The sequence below is a fragment of the Cavia porcellus genome, unplaced genomic scaffold (genome assembly GCF_034190915.1).
Source record: "Cavia porcellus strain 051 isolate PalLab524CR breed Dunkin Hartley unplaced genomic scaffold, mCavPor4.1 scaffold_25, whole genome shotgun sequence".
In the NCBI taxonomy this organism is placed as follows: domain Eukaryota; kingdom Metazoa; phylum Chordata; class Mammalia; order Rodentia; family Caviidae; genus Cavia; species Cavia porcellus.
In genome coordinates this window covers 44,938,575-44,962,289 of record NW_026947508.1, presented here as the reverse complement: position 1 = coordinate 44,962,289, position 23,715 = coordinate 44,938,575, and the positions used below count along the sequence as shown (strand labels likewise).

At 34.0% G+C, this 23,715-nt stretch overlaps 1 protein-coding gene across 4 annotated transcripts in view; it reads left to right on the top strand.

The window, feature by feature from the left end:
• The window catches only part of Faf1 (Fas associated factor 1), a 459,740-nt gene that overhangs the window by 236,803 nt on the left and 199,222 nt on the right, over positions 1-23,715 (top strand). For all 4 annotated transcript variants that reach the window (XM_063236491.1, XM_063236490.1, XM_063236492.1 and 1 more), the window contains one exon: positions 11,784-11,870. In XM_063236491.1, coding sequence (XP_063092561.1) covers positions 11,784-11,870 — 87 coding nt within the window. The remainder of the gene's footprint in view (positions 1-11,783; positions 11,871-23,715) is intronic.

The window sequence follows — 23,715 nt, the reverse complement described above, 5'->3', positions numbered from 1 at the left end:
TCCATAATCTGTTAGCTCTAATGCTGGGTAGCTCATTGTAGAGGGGACACCATTCCTGGTGGCAGAAGACACCAAAAGCAACAGGAGAGAGGAGAGACAAACCTCTTTCTGTACTTTATATGGTATGCAGGCTACCTGTCCTAGGGCTGTTGTAGCACTCACACCCTTAATCCCAGCATTGGACCATCACAAACTCTCTCTCTCTCTCTCTCTCTCTCTCTCTCTCTCTCTCTCTCTCGCTCTCTCTCTGTCTACACACACACACACACACACACACACACACACACACACACACAGATAGACTGACTGGGTGGACAATTGAATGACTATCCATGAATTCAGACAGACAGACTGACTGGGTAGACAATTGAGTGAGTATCCATGAATTATTAATACTCAGGCAAACATATTTGTTAAACCTAGAACACATTTATCAGTTTATAAACTGATTTTGGGAATCATTGGGAAATTCTCCTAACACTTCATTAGCAGTACATTATATATTTTCTTAAGTCACCCTAATTTATATTGATCTTAATTTTTGAGATTAATAAAGAGATGATCTACTTTTTTAAGGGGCAGAAACTTTTACATTTAGTTTTTAAGTATCCTCTCTGTGGGCTGGGGATTTACTTGAGTGTTATAAGGGCCTGCTGGCAAGTGCATGGTCATGAGTTCAATCCCTGATACGAGGGAAAAAAAAGTGACATGTCTGGTTCTATCTACATTTTTTCCATTTATTCAGCTATTTTATTTACCTTGTTTAGAAAAATTCTGTAGCATGTGTATTTATATTGTAAACAACTATTTACATATTTCTCCCTAAAGTAAGTTTAATGGATTAGAGATTTACTCCCACGGCATCTTATCCTAGTTCTTTCTTTGTTGTACTATGGATACTGGTGACAGAGAGCAAATATGTACTGAAATCAGTAGGGGATTGTGAAAATATTAAGTAAGAATTATAGTATCTGTTGTACCTTTCCATCTCTGTTTCTGACCTACTACATGAATGCTTGAGAAGAAATGGAGAGATTCCTAGATTCATGAATTGCCAAAATTGAACTAAAAAGATTTAAAAACGTTGACCAATCCAATAACAGGCAATGAGATTGAAGAAGGAGTGGGGGGAAGGGGGATTCTATCAGCCAGATTCTGTGAGAATTTCAGGGAAGATCTAATCACAATGCTGCTCAAATTTTTAATCAAATTGAGAGGGAAGGAGTACTTGCAAAATCATTCTCAGAAGTTAACATCCATAGGATCCGACTGAAAAAGAAAACTGTAGGCCAACTTGTCTAATGAACAAAGATGTAAAATTCTTTAACAAGATATTGGCAGACAGGATGTGACAAATCATCCAAAGATCACAGACCATGATCAAGGGATGCAAGGATGATTCAATACACACAAATCAGTAAGTGTAATTTGTTACATACACAGAAACAAGGCTAAAAGTCATATGATTATCTTAGTAGATGCAGAATAAGCCTTTGACAAAATCCAATATCCATCTATTCATGATTAAAAAAACCAAAACTATGAAGAAAATGGTTATAGAAAGTCATTACCTTAACACAGTAAAAGCTATTCATGACAAACCTACTGCAAACATCATCATGGTAAGCGGGGAAGAACTGAAAGCCTTCTCTTTAAAATTAGGAGCAAAAAAAAGTTATATATTATCATAACTCCTGTTCAACTTAGTCCTTGAAACATTAGCCAGAATAATTAATCATGAGAAAGAAAGAAAAGGGATATATATAGAGGACAAAGTTAAAATACTATTTGTAGATAAAATACTTTTACTTAGAAGATCCCCAAAACCTCAAGACTCCTAAAATTGATAACTAAATACAGTAGTACAGCAGACTGCAAAATAAACACAGAAATCAGTAACATTCCTATATACTAATAATGGACTTACTGAAAAAGAAATTAAGAGAAAAAGGTCTTGACTCCTTCAAAAACAGAATTAATTTTGAGTCATCACTCTGTTAAATAACTGCCAAGAATACAGTTGATAATAATGTAGTAACATCATTATAGTAACATCTAAATCACAGTAGTCATTCTCAGGGGCTGAGGATTTAGCTCAGCGGCATAAGCACCTGCCTTGCAAGTAGGCGGTCGTGAGTTCGATCCCTGGTACCCGTAAAAAGTTTAAAAAAAAAAAAAAAAGAGCAAACAGTAGTCATTCTCAGATAATCAATTTTTGAATCATTTTGTGGCAATTGTAGTATGAATATTCAACTGCTTTGATATTTTAGTACTTATGCTTCATTGTTGCTTTCTGGTTTTTTTGAATATCATTTACATATATTCTACCCATCTTCCTTCATGTTTTGCACATATATATATATTTTTTTTTATCGGTACCAGGGATTGAACTCACAACCGCCTGCTTGCAAGGCAGGTGCTTATGCCACTGAGCTAAATCCCCAGCCTTCCTTCATGTTTTGGATACTAAGTGATACTGTTATGATTTAGACCTAAAATGGCGTCCCCCCCCCCCCCAGAAGTCTTCTGTGTTACAAGTGGAGTTTTTGGAAGGTGATTGGATCATGAGAGCTGTAACTTCATCAGTTGGGTAATCTATTGAAGATATAATAACTTGATGGCATAATTGGTAGATAATGGAAATTCGGGAGATGGGGCCTGTCTGAAGGCAGTGGGTTATGGGGGAGTGAACTGAGCCTCGCTGGCTCTTTCCCTGTCTCTGTCCTGGCTGCAGTGAGATAAGCAGCATTGCTCCACCACTTCCTTTCACCATGACGTTCTGCTTTACCTCAGGCCCACAGCAGTGGAACTCATTCACTATTGCCTATAGCCTTTGAAAATGGGAGCCAAAACCCGCCTTCTTTATTTTTTTCCAGATGTTTATTAACGAAAAGCTAAAATAGATACAATTCTTACTGATACTATTTAGGTACCTTTATATAACATCATTAAAAACATTCAAAGAAACTATGAAAAAATACTTTATCTTCAGTATTTTTATCTTAATGTTTCAAGCACTATAAAGATATAAAAATGAGGTGAAACATACCAATATATTATTTTATCAATGGTAAGGTTTTTATGTTGTAGTTATTTTCTTAATCTCAATATATTGCACAAGAAGGTAGCTATTAGGCATGAGGGACAATTTAAATTTAAATGAGTGAAAAATCTTAAAAGTTAAGAATTTTATTCTTGAGGATATGTTTCAGTGATAGTATGCTTAGTGTGCATGACATTCAGAGTTCTGACTCTAGTATGGGAAAACAAAGAACAAGAAAAAGGCCTGAGTTTTGCCAGGTACAGTGGCACATGCCTGTAATCCGAGCACACAGGAGGCTGAGGCAGGAGGATCACCAAAAGTTTGAGGGCAGCCTAGGCTATCTAGTGAACTCAAGACCAGCCAAATTACTTAGGGAGACCCTGTCTTAAAAAAAGAAAAAAAAAAAAAAAAAAACAAAGAAAAGAATTATTCATTCAGGCAAGCTACATTTTAAGCACTCAGGAGCCACATATGGCTCTTGACCACACCATTGGACAACATACAGAATATTTCTATCACCATGGAAAATTCTGTTAGCTCTGATGGGCCATGATATATATAACTTTTTATCCTTTATTTTACCACATTGTCATTAGAATTTTTTTACTTATAGTTGAAAATCAAGTTTAAGGGCTGGGGATTTAGCTCAGCAGCATAAGCGCCTGCCTTGCAAGCAGGCAGTCATGAGTTCAATCCCTGGTACCGGTAAAAAAAGGAAAAAAAAAAGAAAATGAAGTTAAAATACTAGCTTTTGTTAACTTCTGAAAATCTTTTTTTCCCATTGTTGCTCTTTGAATTAATGTATTTCAATTAATATTCTTTTTGTTTTTTCATTTGTTAACAGTCAACAGCTAACAATTCTACCATTATTTAAAACTCTTAAGTGTTGTTATGAATATAGTTGAAGTAACATCTCTAGGTATTGTCCATTTTTAAGACAGTGCAACATATGACAGTGTCTTGTGAGCCTTTTCTACCACATACAGTGAAAAATACGTATAAAGTTGTGATTTTTCTTTATGTTATTAAGTAAATTACATATATATACATACATATATATGTATGTATACATATATTAATGGAAGCCTCCATAGTTAGAGATGTAAAACAGCAATTTCTTGGTTCTATAGCATGACATAGTTCAGAGCTGAGATTAGAGAAACCCCGTAGAGTTGTTAATACTTGAGGGCATCTCCAACTAGAAAAGTATGTGAATTTAGGCATGGGAGGAAGGAAGGATCTGCTTTAAATTTAGTGTAGGGTCACTGAATCTTAATGATAGATTAAACAAGGGAGGTAGAATAATGAATAGGGGTATGCTGTGTGTAGCACTAATACCAGAAGTCCATGGTTTGTGGCGGTTTTTTAATGTCCTTTCCCATATGGTTTTGAATAGAGCAGGTTATGGCAGGGATGAGCTAAGGAATAGCTTTGTTAATGAATAAATAGGAGTAATTTTTTTAAACAGGAGACTTCAGGCAGTTTATTTAGAATGCTTGCTTATTTAATGAATCATGTGGTTAATATTTTTCTGATCTTAATACATTAAGTGGGAATTCAAAGGTATTTCTGGCATTTTCTTTCTAAATAAGCTATGTCTACTTTTCACAGCCAGCCTTAACAGTGAAATCCTTGGGTTGAGATTTTAACTTCTTTAATTAAAAGCCAGTTGTGTGGAGCTCCTGAACATTGGCAGCTCAGCATCAATCCTTAGGGTTTGGTGTGCATTACATTTTTGCTCATAGTGTCAATTCACTTAATAAAATTTAATTAAATCATCATTTAGAGCTAGTTGCTAACTCTATCTCATTTGCCTAAAGTTAGGTAGTATATAGTTTTAGTGCTTAGCTTCTTATGTCTTTCTTGACTGAGGCAGCCACTTTCTTAAGATATCATCTCTGCCATTCCGCGCACTATCTTTCAGAGTAATACTCAAAGCTGATCTTGGAAAGTGGCAAGTTAAGAGTTAAAAAAAAACCTGACCAAATGTACTTTTAAATATCTCTTAAGGGCTGTTTTATTGTTTTGGTTTTAGAGAAACTTTATATTTCTTAAAGGAGAAATTAAGTAGTTGTCTGCAGTGCCTTGTTAAGGAGAGTGAAGGGAAATGTAACTCTCCTGACTCCAGGGCCCCAAATACAAACACTGGCCTAGTTGTTCCCAAACTTTCTTCTTGATGTGAGTAACTTGAATGGTTTATTTTCACTTGATGAGCCACACCCCCAGGCCACTTTAGTATTCATGGCAGACCCCAATGCTAAGTTCCTTTGTTGTCTTTGTTTTTTGCATTTTTTTGTTAACAAGAAAAGATAAAATTATGGGAGACTTGATTGTAGACGAAGTTCCATGGCTGATGGTTCCCACCACTTTTTTCACATCCAAGAGAAAGCAAAGGGTTGGATGGGCAACAAACAGAAAAGCAGCAAAGCAAACATAAACATGTCTGAGCGTCCATTTGATGCTACCAGGTTATGAAAGGACATATATTCGTTTTATCAAAATATAAAGATAGTTTTTATCAAAATATTGTCAGAATTTTAGAAATACTGAAGTATGCTATACAAGTGATGTTCAAGAAAAGATGTTTTTTAGAAGAAAAAAAACATGTTAAGAATATTTAAATTTTGGCTGAGGCATTAACCAAGTGAAGGACACCTAGGCAAGTAGTTTAATTTATGTGCATGTGCAAGTGTGTGTTTTGACTCACATGAAATCAAAATTTAAAAAGGACATGCAATTCTGTAAAATAATTTGCAGACATTAATGGCACTTTGTCTTTTTTCCATTAGATGCAATTTTATTTCAGAACTTAAGAGGATGACAATAAAACACAGCTGTTTCTGATGAGAGTTTCACTTGCCCAAATCAAAACATGTAAGAGGAGCTGGCAAGAGTACCCAACTATTGACAGAGAGAAAGCCAGAATAACAAGATAGAGCATGTTTGATTCACTGTACAGTGGCAGAGTAAAAGTAACAGGCCCATAGCTCCTATGAATGTCTTCATATTCTTTTGTTCTAGTCCAAGGTCTTATATTAGTAAGGGTTTGGGAGACTTGGGGCATTGCTGTCTGTTGCCAGTTGTAGTGCAGCAGCTATGAAAAGCTTCATTGCTCTCATGCCAGAGGATTTGCCCAGAGTTGGTTACTCTTAACTCATTACCACTTAATGACTGCCATGGAGAGTTAGTGGAAAGAGTCTCATAGAAAATTTTGACTTGTTGTAATTACAGAACTATAAAGTAGAAAAGAATTTTTAAGATAATTTATTATAGCTTTTTATTTTACAGAAGAGGAAATTGAGGCTACATGAAGCCATGTCATAATCATCAAGAATTGAGACTTAAAAGAGTTTCATAGAATTTAGAATTATATGCATTTAAACAAGATTCCACAGTTAATTATTATCATCACTTTAGCAATCTCTCACAATCCCGGTTGCCCAGTTTCATTATAGGTTAGTAAGAAGTAAAATATATTTTTTAGGTATGATACAAAACAGAATCAAGTTGCAGTTGTTTGGATTAATTCAGTTAGAACCAAAAGACTTTTTAAAAAGTCCCGAGTACAGTACCTTCAAAGCCTGATCAAAAGCAATTTCAGTTTTATAATTCTTTTGAAACAACATTTTCATTGTTTTCTGGAAAGATAGTATGTGAGAAAAAGAAATGTCTTGAGTTACTGTTTTTATGAGGGAAGAATTGCCTGGTCCTTTAAATGGTTAATGAGAAGAAGTAATAGTTAAACACTTAGAGCATTGATTTCTGATTTGAATTCTCTAACACAGGCCAGCCCTGGGGGAAGGAAAAAAAAAAGCTTGCTAATTAACATTTGATTACTGATGCCACCTTCTCATTCCCCTTGCACCAACCGATTTTGAGTGGTTTTTTTTTTTGTTCAGGAAGGATTTTTAGGAGGGTTTAACTTGCATGTTAGTAAAACAATTCCATGTGTAACTACAATGCTTGTGCAGTATGTTAAAAAAAAGATAAGAGAATGCATTAGATATAAAGTATATGTTCAAAACCTACTTTGAATCAGAAGTAATTAATTTTTCAACCATATAAACTTTTCAGAGAACCAGTGGTTGCTAAGAAACTGGAAATGAGCCTAGTGTGTAGGCCTTATTTTAAACATACATACAAATACTTTTTTCAGTGCGTTTATTACTTAGCAAACTGTTAACCAGAATGTTATTTGATAGTTTGAAGTACTTGAAACTCACAATTTGATATATTTAAAATTTATAAGAATCATACAAGAATGAGATGTCTGTAGTTTCAAGATACTTTTTGTAAAGGCTATAATATGCCATAATATCTTAATTCAGAAAATCTAGATACTAGAAAGTTAATTGACATTTCTTCTAAGATCATGTTTTGTTTTACTTTTGCTATATTAAAATGTCAGTTATGTCAAGAATCCCGGGCCAGATTTCAAAAATCTTTAAATGGTGCAATAAATTAGGAAAGCTTTAAAACAGTAACACTTAGGTAGTACTATTCTGACAAAACTATTGCCTCTTTGATAACATTTGATTGAAGGAATAATTTGGGAAATTAGTATGACAGGCTTTATTTTTAAATGAGATTTCATGAGGGAAAATTATTAATTAGATTTTTAGAAAAGTACATGAAAAGTGCACAAACTAATACTTCACCCAAGAAAAAATTTACTTGTAATGATATATTTTTTCTTTATTTCTCACCTGAAATTATTTGATGTTTTCCTTCTTGGTGTTTCTTTTATATTTACTAACTACTATTTTACTGGCCTTAATGGTGGTAAGCTTTCCTTCATTGCTTCTTTGTCTTGAATATATTTAGTTCCTTTTTATACCTAAAATTAACTCCATGAAAGATCCTCATGAAATGATAGGATTTTAGAGCTTTAAAAATCAAAAATGATTGTGGTTTACTGTCTTCGAACATTGAGTAAACTAAATCTCAGAAAAGATCTACCAGTTTACCCACAAGCAATATCTGTGCAGAATTAGGACTAGAAATCTGGTTCTCTGTTTCTCTTTATGTCATATCACCTGAGTCATAGTGCCTTGTTGTTTTCTGTTAGCACAGTCTACCTGCCTTTAAATAATATTTGAATGATATTCAAATTCTGTGACATGTTTTTTTTAAAATAGTTTAACCAACATTTAGCTTACAAGGAATGTTTTTGTTATAACTGAAATGCTATGTACTAAACTGTATCCTTTCAATTTGAAGAGAATAGCTCATTTAAATCTAATCTGAACTTTAAAATTAAGCCTTTAGCAGAGTAACTTTCCCTAAGAATTATTTTTCTAGAAAATTTTGGTAAAATGTAAAGGAAAAATAAACTTGTTTCAAAATTTAAGTGAATCAAACAATAATTTGTAGGAGATAACCTTGTGAATATGATTTTTATAATTTTATATTGAACCTGTCACAATAAAATGATCTTTTTTCCAGTGTTGTGTTTAACATAGAAATTTTCACAGATATTGAGGAAATATTAACTTCGAAGTAGAAACCATTGCTTAGCTTTTTATATTATAGTATATAGATATTTGTTGACAATGAAATGTAAATAACATGAGAATAAACCAGTACTATATTAATTCTATTCTGTTTCAAGTTAATCTGATTTGTATTTTTTTCTCAGTCACAGTTTTCTTATCTGAAACAATGAGGGGGAATTAAATTACCTGTTTGAAAGAGTCTAGAAAACACTCTCTAGAAGATCTATTGTCAATCTAGAACTCCATTCAAATACAGTTTGGTTTGTGACGTTTTAGTGCTCAGTTGTTAGAGCATATATTGAGTTCCTTCAGAACTAATTGAAACATTTGCAGATTTTAGCAGCCTGAAATCTCATAGATTTACGGCTTAATGCAAAACAAGAATTAAAAAGATTATGAAGATTCAGCATGATCTTGAGCCTGTACTGATCAATGGAAAGTTGCAAGGCCAAAAAGGCCTTAAGAAATGTTATCCACTTGAAGTGCCACTAGAATTTAACAATCTCTAAAGATGAAATTCCATTAGAAGAAGCAGAACAATAATGGCAGCAGGCATGCCAGCCACCGCACCCCAGCCTGAGTTTGTGTTCTTTCTGCCTAAGTGCTCTCAAATCAATCACTTTCTTTCACACTTCCCCCCTCTTCTCTTTTGTCTGTTCCCGTCTCCTCCTTTACCCTCTGGTCTTCTCTTTTTCTCCACCTTCTCTTTCTCTTTCCTATCTCCCCCTCTGTGAGAGCTGTCTTTCATCTGATTCACGGTGACTTTAAATTTAATTGCATCATTTTATGCACAACTGTATTTTATTATTCAGCTTTCCTAGAATACCAATTTTTAAAAATAATTATTTATACTTTTGCCTTGTGTACATTTTGAATTTTTTCCTTCCCAGCAGAATTGTAATGTGAAATTTTGACAATAATCATCACTAAAGATAATGAAGTCTTTGTATCTGTATTACTGAAATCGCCACTATAGGTTTGATGAAGATGGAGTAATTTTTGAAAAGATAATTTGTTTTCATTTAAATTGTTTAGTGATTGTGGTTTAACGTAAGATTCTTTTGGCTTAATCTCTTGAGTCCTCTGAATTTAGCCATTGCATTGGAACAATCAAACATTGGCCTAATATGCTTTACATGGTACTCTCTGAGCCAAATTCTGTGTGCATTAACCAGTTTGTTCTATGACAAGTTGCTTAACAGATGTCATTCTGGAGAGAACAATGAAGCCAAATACTTGTGCAATGGCTAACATTACTCTAACTTTGATCACTTTTGTTCAGCACATCAGTCTGGCATTGTGCTTTATACCAACATAACACTATAGCCAGAACATGCTTTTCAGGCTTAGAATAGCAAAGGAATGTTATTCAATTCAGTGCAGTTACAGATGAGTTAATGAAAGAAGAAAATACTGTTCATTTCATAATACTCTATTGTTGTATTCTGGAATTAAGGGAGAATTTAAAAACTCTTACTTCAAAGTTATTTGTTTATGTAGTCATAGGATTTGTGTGTACTCTCCAGTAGAATACCCTAGCCACCTTTCCAAAAGATATAAAAGGCTTTTTTCTGTGTTTTATCCAAAATAGTTGAGTATTAGCAGGTTTGATGTTTCTGGACAATCCAAGAATAATTTATTAAGGAAAGAACTTTTGACTTGAAACCTAAAGACTCCTTTCTTGTCCTCTTCTCTCTTTAATTAATATACTCTGAGTCTGTGAAACAACCTTCTCTTTATTTACACAGATACTTAAACATGACAAAATTGTCTCAGCAAGTGAAAGTGGTCAGAGGTTAACTCAGTTACATTTGGTAAAATTGTGGGGTTGATTATGACTAATAAAAATTTCCAAATTTGATGTGAAGAAAATATTGCATGGTAAACTGGCCATTGCTAAGAACCTCTGAAGAAAAGTGGTTTGAGCTGAGTAGAGATCAAGCCATGTTTCAAGTTCCTCAGATCTTTTACTAAATCTTTTTTCCACAGGTGTACAGTGGAGGTAAAAATAGATTGAGTTCCGTGTTTTGTTTTGGTTTTTTCTTTCCTTAGTGAACATATATCTGTTTCACTGGAAGGGCAAGTTAGATGTATTTATATATAAGAAAGAGTAATGTGATAACAAAATGCTGTAATTGGACAACATAATACTTTAGGTTTCTGCATTTTAAAAACATGAATGAACGCTGCTTGTCTAAGACCAGCCAACCATATTGTAGTCTTATTATGGAACATATACAATATTTGAGTACTAATGCTATTTGTTAGAGCAGGGTGATAATACTATGACTAACTTGAAAAGTTAATTTAGATGGATGATTTCTTATTGTTACAATTTGTTAATTTATTTTCATTGTAAAGAATAAAATAGGGTTTCTGCAAGCTCATTAGGAAAAAAGTCAAAGATATATATATCTTTCTTCTGATGAGTTACTTTCCTCTTCTCCTTTTAAAGTTGAAAGGTTTACTCTTGCTACTGGAAAAGAGAGTTTTTCTTAATGTTTAATAGGGTTTAATCTGTTTTCCTTTCAGGAAGGGCCTACACATTATATTAACTAATAGCTCTGGTATCAGTAAATATTCTGTTGATGCGGTTTTTATTTTGCATGATTTCAAAAAAATGACCTATGCTACTTTATGCAAAGTTTTTATCTTTGAAAAGTTTTTTATCTTTAAAAATGCAATTCCAAACTTCTCCCCACCCTACAAATAAAACAAAACACTTTCCTCTCCCAAATAAACACTTGAAATACTTTGTTTGAATCATTGTACAGTTTTAAAATTAAATAAATTATAAGCATTTATAATTGTATTCTGTCCTAAGTGAATTATAGACTAAGGTTTCTTGACTGAAAAAGAACCTTGGATTCAGCCAGGAATCAAAAAATAATCAAAGAAGAAACGTTTTTCTTGAACCATTACTTCATCAAATCTCCACTGAAATTCAGCTTTAAAATTTGGTTTTATTTCTTTTTTACAAAAAATTTCAGGCTTAGACCCACGGATTTAACTCAGTGTCATAAAAGCCTGCCCTGCAAATATGAGATTGTGAGTTCAATCCCTGGTACAAAAAAAAAAAAAAAAAAAAAAAAAAAATTCAGGTTTGTGTTTTTACTTTAAAATCCTCATTGTGAAAAAAAAATGATTTTAATCTAGATAAAAAAGGACATGTGTTGTCTGTTACATAAATTGACTGAAACTACCTTACGTAGTCCTTTTTAAATTGTGTCCTTTCTTTTTTATAGGTAAAAAGAAATGTGTATGACCTTACAAGTATACCTGTTCGACATCAGTTGTGGGAGGGCTGGCCATCTTCTGCCACAGATGATTCAGTAAGTAATAGGTTCTCAGTTTTATGTCCTTTTCTCTTTTTGCCACTTGTCAGTTTGATTGGCTTTGAAAACAAGGAGAATCAGTTACTTTGATATTGCATTGAAAAAGCTTTATAAGTTAAATCATGTGAAAATAAGAGCAGTTTTAATAATTTGAGTTTATTTGCAGAAGAGATATCCAAAGCCAAAAACAGCCTTACAATAGTAACGTTACAATGTCAGTGTCGGGCATTTGATGAGAAGAGTGTATTCACCCATACAGGAGGACTCCAGTTTGAGGTCAGCCTGGGCCACTTAGTGAGACTGGAGAGCAAAATAAAAAATAAAGTGAAAGGGAACTCAGTGGCAGAATGCTTCCCTAGTATGTGTAAGGCTTGTCACTCAACCACCAGTAGCACACATATATAAACAAGAATTATATTTGATATATTTGGATGTTACTAATAAAATACTCATATTACAGATATTTCAAAATCAACCTAATCATTATGTTTAAATCTGCATACCCCATGGTTTTTTAGATACTATTTTTCCTCATACATTTTATAATGGTACATACTAACTATTCCATCATCAAGCATTTAAATAAGGAGGAGTTCTTTTTAAAAGACAGAAAAATTCTACGATGACTTATTTATATGGTTGTTGCTTAGGACTAATTACTCACAGCATAAACACTGTGTTATTAGAAAATGCCTAAAAAATGCTTTGTGAATTGCAGAATGTTAAAATAATCAGAAAATAACAAAATTTTTATTTACTTTTAGTGAACCCTTCCAGAAAAAAAGTACTTGGATATAGGCAATTACATTTATTTCTGAACAATTGATTTTAGCATTAATATTAAATCATCAGAATTATTGACTGGTTTACTATTGCTAAGAATAGAGCTGGAGGTTTTGTGTGTTTTTAAGTAGTTTTGTTTTGCTTTGTTTTTTCCTTTTAGGGCAAGAAATTTTTTTTTTTTTTTTTTTTTTTGTCTTTTTCCTTTTTATCGGTACCGGGGATTGAACTCATGACTGCCTGCTTTACAAGGCAGGCGCTTATGCTGCTGAGCTAAATCCCCAGCACCAGGGCAAGAAATTTGATAGAAAATGTGCAATACTTATTTAAAGAGCATTGTTTAAGGAGATATGAACAATCTAGACATATTCTTAGCATTATCTAAGAACCTGTTACAAAAGATAATAACATTAATAGAAGAAAATAATTATAATCTGGGCATAAAATTCTTCCAATTTGATTTATCTCTACTTTGCACCATTGTTGTGAAGATTAGGGATAACATATTTCACCACCTACTTTATAGTAGACACTAAATGAATGACAATCAGTACTGTAATTAATGCTTAGACATGGTAACTCAAAAAGATCATAGGCACAAACTGACTGATTTAAATGATACAAGGTTTGCTGCAAAATAATCTGTGGGATGACAAGAACAGTGAGGATAGAGGTAATATAGATTAGCTATATTTATCTTGGATCTTGATGCACATTTTGAGTTTTTATGTTTGAAGATTCCATAATAAAAGTTGAAAGCAAAAGTAATTACCTAATTGGATAAGGAAACAGAAAGTCTAAGAATGTGGAACTCCTCAGGCTTCAGAGCAGATCTACTAGCTACAGTGCTTGAGTTTAGGCAAAAATGAGTTGGATACTATATTGTAGAAAACAGACCAAAACAGTCTCATCAGCTGCAAGTTCAGAAATGAAATTTATTGAAAAATGAGCAATTTTTCTGTAACAAAATGCCTGACTTATCAGCTGCTAATTCATCGAGACCTATATATTAATGACTTTTATAATATGTATCTTTTAACTAGATAGTTGTAGTACAATTTCTTTCTTGTGGGAAAATATGGAAAGCAGATAAAACTAAAAGTATTCAGAAGGTAATGCTACCTCCTGCTGTATCTAAATCACAGCAAGTGCAAGAAGGAACTCCTCATTAAGATGTTTGATTCTTTTTGCCTCATTATTCATATTTGCACCTTGTTCCAGAACCTGTGAAGTGTTGTTTGCCCAGACTTCCCTAGAGCAAATGTTGCCACATTGGTGGGTTGGTGCTTTGAGCTACATGATTTGATACAGCAAAGATATTTAGGGCCAAGCTGTCTTTAACTGGAGCCATAGCATTAGCTGCAGTGCTTGACTTTAAGCAAAAATTGTTTTTTAATTGTACTCTTTTAGGGGATTCTAGTCAAAGAAATGCCATAAATCTTTCTTTTGTTACGACTATGAAAACTTAACAAACTTGATGGTTATAGTCTACATTGTTGTAGGCAAAGAGATTTCTATACTTGCTAAAATCAAGTGAAGGGATCTGCTACAACAAAAGATAGTCCTCACAGCTTAGGGCATGAATTGGGTATGGCTGAGAAATGTCAGCTATATAAACAGCCTGAAATGTGTTACCAACAAAAATGTAATTAATTTCTTTCCAAAACAGTGTGCCATAACTTAATACTTAGAATGGTTTAACTTGCAGGGAAAGCACCTGAATATTTTCCTTCCCAGTGCCAGAAGAGAGGATTGATTGTAAAGGTCACTAAAAGTGAAGTTATTTTGTGCTTTTTCTGTTCAGTTACAGAAATTTATTTGGCTTTGAATATACAGTAGTTTTATGGAAACACAGCATCATAGATCAAAATGTTAAAAATTTTGGGGTGATGGAAGTGTTCTAAAATTAAATTGTAGTAAAGTTGCACACCTATAAATTTACAAAATGTCATGGAATTAAACATTTTGAAAGAATACATATTATAATGTCTAATTCATATCTCGAAGCTATTTGGTTTTATGGAAGGTAACAAAGGACTAGACTAAAATGCTTTTTTCATTTATGTTTTCATATTGTATAAGAATTACTTTGCAGTAACACAGGAAATGTTTTCTTCAGTATACTTTTGATTATTTGATTTACAAAGCAGAAGAAAAAATTAATCTTATAATTAGATTCTTGTATAATCTTTAGTCTCATGAACCTGGTGGGATTCAGTCTTTTGCCATTTTTAAACTACTTGATAAAGTTAGCAGTTACACAAAACATCGTTACACATTTTCCTTCAGACTTAAAATATTTCTTTGCTTGTAGTTGTATTCTAATGGGATATGAGATACTGTATGAATTGTCAATAACTCTATCAGTTCCTTTTACACTCTTTTATCTGGGAAATAGCTATCTAAAGCTTCACCAGTAGGGGAATGTTTTCATGCTGTGATAGTTCAGCTGTGAGAACAAGGAGTTGTGAAGAGGGGAAATCTCATTTTACACTTTAACAAGGAAGCTCTTGGCTTCCAGAAAGTAGAAATAATTTTAACACAGTGGACTATGTCTAGATACTTTATTATAATGCAATTTATGTAGTTTTTTTCAGCCCCAAGATTTAATAATCCTATATGCAAAGGAGAAAGATCTTTTTAATACTTTTTTGTTGTGTGCTTTTGTTCTTTTTTTGTTTTGAGAATACCATTGCTATTCCATGGTTCTGGCATTCACTAAAGAACATTATTCAAAATATGGGGAGTTGTAAATTATAGAATCAGAGGTTTTTGGCATGTGATAGGAGTCAGAAAGAAACGTATTAAATATTTTCACATTGAGAATATGAATGACTTATGAGCAAAACCACTACTCATAGCCCTTTTTTGTTGTTGATATATATTGTGGGTTTTGTTTCTTTTCTTTCTTTCTTTCTTTCTTTCTTTCTTTCTTTCTTTCTTTCTTTTTTTTTTTTTTTTGAAACAGGGTCTCATTGTGTAGCCCAGGCTGGCCTTGAACTCAGCGATTTTCCCGCCTCAGCCTCCCAAATGCTGGGATTACAGGTGTGCATCACCACACCTGACTGTTGTTGATACATGTTTGTGATACGTAATAATCACATAGATTTTAGGGAATTAGTGTCTAAAACTATCCCATTTTGAGAATTTTATATCCACTACCATCCCCACCCAGCCTTTCTCCCTTCCCTTCATTACCTTCCCTTCTCAACAGAGTCTAACTGCCTCACTCCTGCCATCTCTCCTTTATTTTGCTGTTTATTTACATTTTGAGTTTCTAATATTAGAGAAACCATGTGATATGCTTTTTCTCTGATTTGTTTCACTTAGCATTATGGTCTTTCAAGATCCATTCATTTTCCTACAAATGACTCAAATTTATCCTAGTGTATAGCTGAGTAGTATCTGTTGATGGACATACAATTCTATAATTTAGTTATTGTGAATTCTGTTACTATAAATATAACATGTATCGCTGTGGTATTATGACTTTAACTCTTTCAGGAAGATGCCCAGAACAGGAATAGCAGGGTCTAATGAAATTTTGGTTTTAAGGAATTTCCAAATTGATTTTCATAATAATCATATTATTTCACATCCCTACCAACAGTGTAGAAGACTTCTTTTTTTTTAATAACCTCACCAGCTTTTGTTATTATAGATTTCATAAAGCTAACCATACTTTCTGGAATAAAATAGAATCTTCATGTTATTTTGATTGTGTTTGTCTAATGACCAAGATGCTGAACATTTATCATGTACTTATTGGTCATTTGCACTTCCTTTGAGAAATGTCTGTTCATTTCAATTGCTCATTTTTTGATTGGATCTTTTATTTGAGGGGTGTCTAATTTTTTTGAGTTCTTTGAATATTCTAAATATTAATCCTCTGTCCAAAGAATAGCTAGCAATTTTTCCCTCATCCTATAAGTTGTCTCTTTACTCTCTTCATTATTTCCTTTGCTTTTAATTTGCTATAAATTAAATTTGTTAATTCTTGATATTATTGGGTTCTGTTAAAAATTTATGTGTCTTCAAAAGTTTAACCTCTGTCTTCCAGAAGATTCACTATTCCTGTTTTTATATGTAAGTCTTTGACCCATTTTGATTTGCTAAAGTGTAGGGTGAGAAATACGGATACTACGATCATTCTTCTGCACATGAATAACTATTTTTCCTGGTAGCATTTGTTGAAGAGTCTGTCTTTTCTCCAACATAAGTTTTTGGTCCCTTTGTCAAAAATCAGATAACTGAAAATGCGTAGGTTGTTTCTGCATCTTCAGCTCTATTTCATTGGTCAAAGTGTCTATTTTTGTGTCAATGGCCCAGCTGTTTCTGTTACTATACTTTTGCAATATTTTGAAATCTGAAGTTAAAATGCCTCCTGCTTTACTTATTTAGTTTAGTATTCCTTGGGTTATTCTACTCTTTTCTTTTTTAGGACTGCCTTTTCTTTTTTTTTTTTTTTTTTTTTTTGTCTTTTACATTTTTATCGGTACCAGGGATCGAACTCACAACCGCCTGCTTATAAGGCAGGTGCTTATGCCGCTGAGCTAAATCCCTAGCCCCCAGGACTGCCTTTTCTAATCTGTGGAGAAAGCTTTTAGTATTTGATTGAAATTATAGTAAATTTATCAGTTTTGTAATATGGCCATTTGACAATATTCATATCAGGATACAGGGGATGTCTTCCCATTTTTTTCTTTCTTTCTATTTTCTAATGTCTGCTGCGATCTCTTCATACTGCTTTAATTTTTATTATAGAGGCCTTCTACTTCCTTGGACAGGTTAATTCCTAGATATTTAAATTTTTGAAGCTACTATGAGTGGAATTCTTTTCATTTCTTTCTTGATGAATTCATTATTGCTACACAGAGATGCTGTTGATTCTGTATCCTGACACTTGGCTGAGTTTATTAGTTTAAAAAGTATCCTGGTAGAGTGTTTTTGGGTTGTCTGTATAATTGATCATGCCCCCTGCAAATAAGGATTTGTACTTCTTTCTTTCCTGTTCATATTCCTTTTATTTATTTCTGTTGCACAATTTCTCTGGCTAATTTCAAGTACTGTTTTGAACAGCACAGTGAGAGTGGACACCCTTGTTCTAGTCCTCATTTTAGAGTGAGTATTTTCAGTTTTTCCCTGTTTAGTATGTTACTGGCAGATTTGTCATAAAAGGCTTTCATCAGTTTGAGGTCAGATCTTTTTATATCTATTTTCATAAGCTTTTTAAAAATCATAAGTGGATGTTGGATTTTGTAAAAAGCTTTTTCTGCATCTATTTAGATATTTATGTGATTTTTATAAAAAAACCCTGTTTATGTATCATATATTGTATTTATTGATTTATGTATGTTGAACCATGCTTGCAATCACTGGAATGAAATGGACTTGGTCATGGTGTATGATTTTTTTTTTTTTAACAATGATCGCCCCGACCCCCTTTGATTTTTGTGTTTGCAGCACATAATGATTACATTCATTGCAGGGGATTGATACATGGACATAACACATTTAAATTCCCTTTTTTTTTCTTCCTCATTCCATCCCCCTTTACTTTTCCAGCATCGGATTCATTTATTTATCTGATAAGACTGTATAAAGTTAATGACTTTGGCAGCCTTTCAATTTCATGGAAGAATTTGAAGAATATTGGTGTTAGTTCTTCCCGGAAGGTCTAGTAGAATTTTTTGGTGAATCCATTGAATCCTGTGCTTTTCTTAGTTGTAGAGTTTTTATTACTGCTTCTATTTCATTGTCCATTATTGGCCTTTTATAACTTCTCAGTTCAGTCTTGGTAATTCATATGTGTCTAGGAATTTCTCCATTTCTTTTGAGTTGTCTACTTGATTGGAATATAAACTTTCAAGATGAGGTTTTAAGCTTTTAATTTAATTCATTATTTTTTATTTTTTAGAGAGAGAGTCTGGCTGTGTACCCCAGGCAACTTCCAAACTCACAACAGTTCTGCTTTAGCTTCCCAAGTGTTGGGATTATGGGTGCCACCATGCTCAGCCAAAACAGATTTTTATAATCCTTTGGATTTCAGCAAGATGTATTGTGATTTCACCTTTTTCATTTTTTAATTGCATTGATATGAGTCTTTCTACCTTCTCTAGGTAAGTTTGGTGATGGTGAAAGATTTATCAATCTTTTTTATCCTTTCAAGGAGCCAATTCAGATTCATTGATCATTTATATTTTTTTAGTCTCTATTAAATTACTTTCTACTCCAATCTTTCTTTCTTTTCTTTTTTTTTTTTTTTTTTTTTTTTGTCATTTTCCTTTTTATCGGTACCGGGGATGGAACTCATGACTGCCTGCTTGCAAGGCTTATGCCGCTGAGCTAAATCCCTAGCCCCTCTACTCCAATCTTTCTAATTTTTTTCCTTCTCCATGTTTTTGGGTTACTCTTGTTTTTCTAGCACCTTGAGATTAATCATTAGGTTATTTATTTGAGATTACTTTTATTTTTTCCAATGTGTGGATTCACAGCTATAAATTTCCCCATTGTATCTCATAGATTTTGGTTTTGCTTCCACTGTCATTTAATTCAGTTTTTTCTCTAATTTATTCTGTGATCTACTGATTATTCAAGAGTGTGTTATTAATCTTCATGTGTTTGCATAGTTATTCAAGAGTGTTTTATTAATGTTCATGTGTTTGCATAGTTTTTGTGTATTCTAGTTTCATTCTGCTATGATCTGTTAGTATGTAAGAGATTATTGCAACTCTTTTGTTTTTACTTAAACATGCTTTATGGCCTAATATTGATAGATTTGGAGAAAATTCTATTTCCAGCTGGAAAAAAATGTGTATTCTGTTGTTTAAATCACTCCAGAGATAGATTTGTTAAGTTCATTTCCTGTATGTTGTGTTTCAGCTCTGATAGGTTGGTCTGATTGACCTATTTATGAGATGGCATATTGAAATTCCCTAATATGACTATATTAGTATTTAGCCATTCTCTTATGGCCAGTAGTTTTTTTGTTTTTTCATAAAACTGGTTATGTCAACATTTAGTGCATATTTATTTATGTAATTGTTATATTTGCTTGTTGAATTTGTTTCTTTTATCAGTAAGCAGTTACCTTCTTTGTTTCTTTTGATTATTTTTGACTGGAAATCTCCTTTGTCTAAAAATAGGATTGCTACTCCTTGTTTTGGTATTTGGTTATATGGAGTATTGTTTTCTATTCTTTCATTTTCAGTCTATATGTACCTTTGTCAATGAAGTATGTCTCTTGCAGACAATGTATGGTTGAGTTTTGTTTTTTGATCTAGTTTTCCAGTGTGCTTCTTTTGATTGGGGAGTTAAGACATTCACATTGAGTATCATTATTGAAAGATATATACTTAATCCTGTTATTGCATTATTTTGTCAAAGTTCGTTTATTTCTTTCTTTCTGTTTGACTATTTCAGTTAGATATATTTGCCTCGCAGTCTCTGACAGAGAGGCCCTTGAGTACTTTCTCCAATGCTGATATGGTGATCATGAATTTCTTTAGATTTTCACTTTTGTGGAAAGTCTTTATTTCTCCATCAATTTTGAGGCATCATTTTGTAAGATATAGTAATCTGAGCGGTCAGTTGTTTTCTTCGAAGGATTGAAAAACTTCTCTCGGGCTGGGGGTTTAGCTCAGTGACATAAGCACCTGCCTTGCAAGCAGGCGGTCGTGAGTTTGATCCCCGGTACCGATAAAAATGAAAAAGACAAAAAAGAAAAGAAAAACTTCTCTCCATGTTCCCCTGACCTTTAAGGATGTATTGAGAAATCTGTTACTCTTCATAGGCTACTTGATATTTTTGTCTAGTTTTTTGGGGGTACCAGGTAACAAACTATGACCTCATGTTGACCAGGCAAGCACTTGAGCCCCAGAGCTAAATGCCTGGCCGCTAGCAGGTTTTGATAGTCTCTCTTTGTGCTAAATTTCTGTGATTTTGCCTATGTGGAGTTGTTGTGACACTTGGGGTTCTGTATGCCTCATTTACCTAGATATCGCCAGGCAGGTGCTTATACTGCTGAGCTAAATCCCTGGCTAATATTGCATTCTTCACTAAATTTGAAAATACTCTACTATAATTTTGGTGAATAGTTTTTTTACACCTTTTCCTATCTCCTGGAGATGTTAGGTTGTTTTTTGAGGTTGTTGTTTGTTTTTTGCTATCTATCAGCTGTGAAATCCAGCTTTTATGGTATCTTCTTAATTTTGGGTTATTACTGTGTTTATCATATATTGTATCAACCTTATTTTCGGGTTCAGTCTCCCCTCAGATTAGTTATTCTTGCTGCTCATATTTTTAGTTGAGTGTGTCCTATCCAGAATTTTTGTTTTGTTCTTTTTCATAATCTCCAGTTCTTCATAAAAGTAACCATATCTTGCATTTTTTGTCTGTTTCTTCATTAAGATTGTTAAATATAGTGAGATATTTTGTTTACATCCTGTTTAAGCTCAGTGGACATCTTATAGCTTTATTTATTATTTTCTTCATTGTTCCCTCCAAACATTTCACCTATTTGGATTTTTAGTTTTTTGAGACTTCCACTGCTCTGCCTTGAGATGAGCTTTTGAGGAGTTAAGACTTTTTGTATACATCTGATTGCCTTGCTTTCTCATGTTTCTGTTGTTTTTGTGCTGAAAGTTGAAGATCAGTTAAGAGTAGAAAAATCTCTGTCATTGCTGTGGAGCTTTCTTTAGTTTATGAATATCTCCTTGTCATGTGACCTTGGTTTTGGTTTTGTTCAATCTGCTCAATGTAATACAATTGGTCCTGACCACTGTGTTGCAACATATTTCAGTTATATAATTTGAAACTTACTTTAACAATTTCATACTTTGCTTAATGACCCAGGAAGACAATGAAATAGAACTGATGACATGTAGGCTGATATGTGGAAGATGAGGGAAGAAGAAAGGGAAACGGTAGTTCAGGAAGAAGGAAAAGAAAATAAAAAAGAGCTAACAGCAAATGAAAGACAGAAGAGAGGCAGGACTTGTGTTATCTTTATATCTGGGATGGAAGGAAGGGGGTTAGAGGTAGGCAAAGAAAAAAGGAGGGGGAAGTATAATTAGAGATTAGGACAAGGTACAGAAAGGTTGAAGCCTGGTAGAAAGTTTGTGTTTGAACCCCCCATGGTATGCTTTTGGTGAGAATTAACCTGACATGACCATGAAAGATACCATCTGAACTAAAGTGTTAATTAATTACATTCTGTTTTACATATACAAACATCACATACATACACATTAGCACGTATATGTTTGAGAGAAAGAGGAAAAAAATCAACACACATACAGAAATACAAAAGAATCATCTCTGTCCTCTTTATACTTCAGTCTGAATTTGATCACTGTGCTGTCCTCTTAGTTCAGAAATGGAGAGATTTTGTCTTTCAAAGGGGACTTAGCTCCAGTCCTCTGTGGTGGTTGTTTAGGAGACCAGTGCTTGATCCAGTTTTCCTTGTCCAACTTGTTACCAGTAAGTTAAGGGGATTGGAGTTACCGGTGCTTTTTCTTCCTTCTGTAGATGCTTTTCCTTCCTTGTGCAGATACAAGTCTTATAGTCTTCAGCTGTGTTCCTGGAGCATTTCTTTGTACTTACGACTGGACATTTTTGGTTGTATTGCAGTGGGGTTAGGGGCACGGCAAGACCAATCAAGCACCTGCTCTCTTACTGATCTCTGGAGGTGCTTCCTCAATCTCTGTCCCTTTCTGATAATCCATGATAATCTGTGTAGCTGTTTATGTCTGCTTTTGCTATTCCTATCTAGTTGAGCATACCATGCAATGCGTTTTGAACTGCTGCTCCTTTCTGGCTTTCTGTCTAAGCCAAAATCTTTATCTGTGCCACTCAGATAGTCTGTATCCAGCCTGAAAATTAAGAAGTTTTAAGGTTTTGGGGCAAAGGAGCCCCTTTTACTTGGAGTTGAGTAGCATTTATGAGCCACTAACAGGGAGTTCACGTAGGTGCCAACCTCGACATCTCTTATTGGGCAGTGGAATGATTTCCCTCAAGAACATCAGCTTCTCAGCAGCATTTCAATGGAAGCATCACATAGGGATATCACCTAGCTGGCAGTCTTCTGGGGATAGTAGTGAGAGTATTTTTACTCTGGCACTGCTCTAGTATCTTTTCTCCACTCAGAGCATACTGGTCACAGCAATTGTGTGCCCTGTGACTTGTTGTCCTACAGATCACCCAATGTCTGGTGCCATAGCCCTCTTGAGGACTATGGCCTTTTATTTTTATTGTTCCTGTCACTAAGGCTTGCTGATCCTAACTAAGTCACTGCCGTCTGTGTGGGTGTCTGGACTGTTCCTTACTTAAGGCCTCATTTCTGCCAACATCTTGCTTACTACTGAGCTCCATTTCCCTACTGGAGGTAAGCAAAGACAGGTAGGAACTGGGTGATGGCTGCTAGGCTGAGAGCCTGGCTGCTGCAGCTGTATTTGGCTTCTTCCTTTGGGGGTTAGGTTCTTTCACAAAATGGTATGTTCTCTGGACGTGCACTGTAAGCAGTACTGGCATTGTGAGGTACCCTGCTTCTTTCTCTAAATACCCTGCTACTGGAATTCATCTGATGAGTTTGCCTTCCTATGTTTGGGATTTTTTTGTTCCACACTTCCGAATACCTGGGGATCCTGGTGACTGCATGTCTTCCAAGTGTTTCAATGAGTGCTGCTGCCTCCAGCCTGCCATGATGTCCACCTTTCTGTAAGTTAAAAATAAAAGCAACCCTACACATCTGTTTTGAAAAGATTTCTTAAAAATAACAAGGAACCAGGAAGTAACAATACAAAGGCTAGAAGATGATAAGAGGATCTATAACTTAAGAATAAAAAACATGAGTGAAGAAGCAAACACAAATGAATTACAAAGGCTATTCACAGAAATAATTAAGGAAAACTTCCCAAGCATAGGAAAAAGAAATGATATCCAGATAAATGAGGCATACAGAACTCCAGCCAATTACAACCAAAACAGGTATACGCCCAGACATAATAATCAAGATCCCAGAAATTCTCCACAAAAACAGAATATTGAAAGTGGTCAGAGAAAA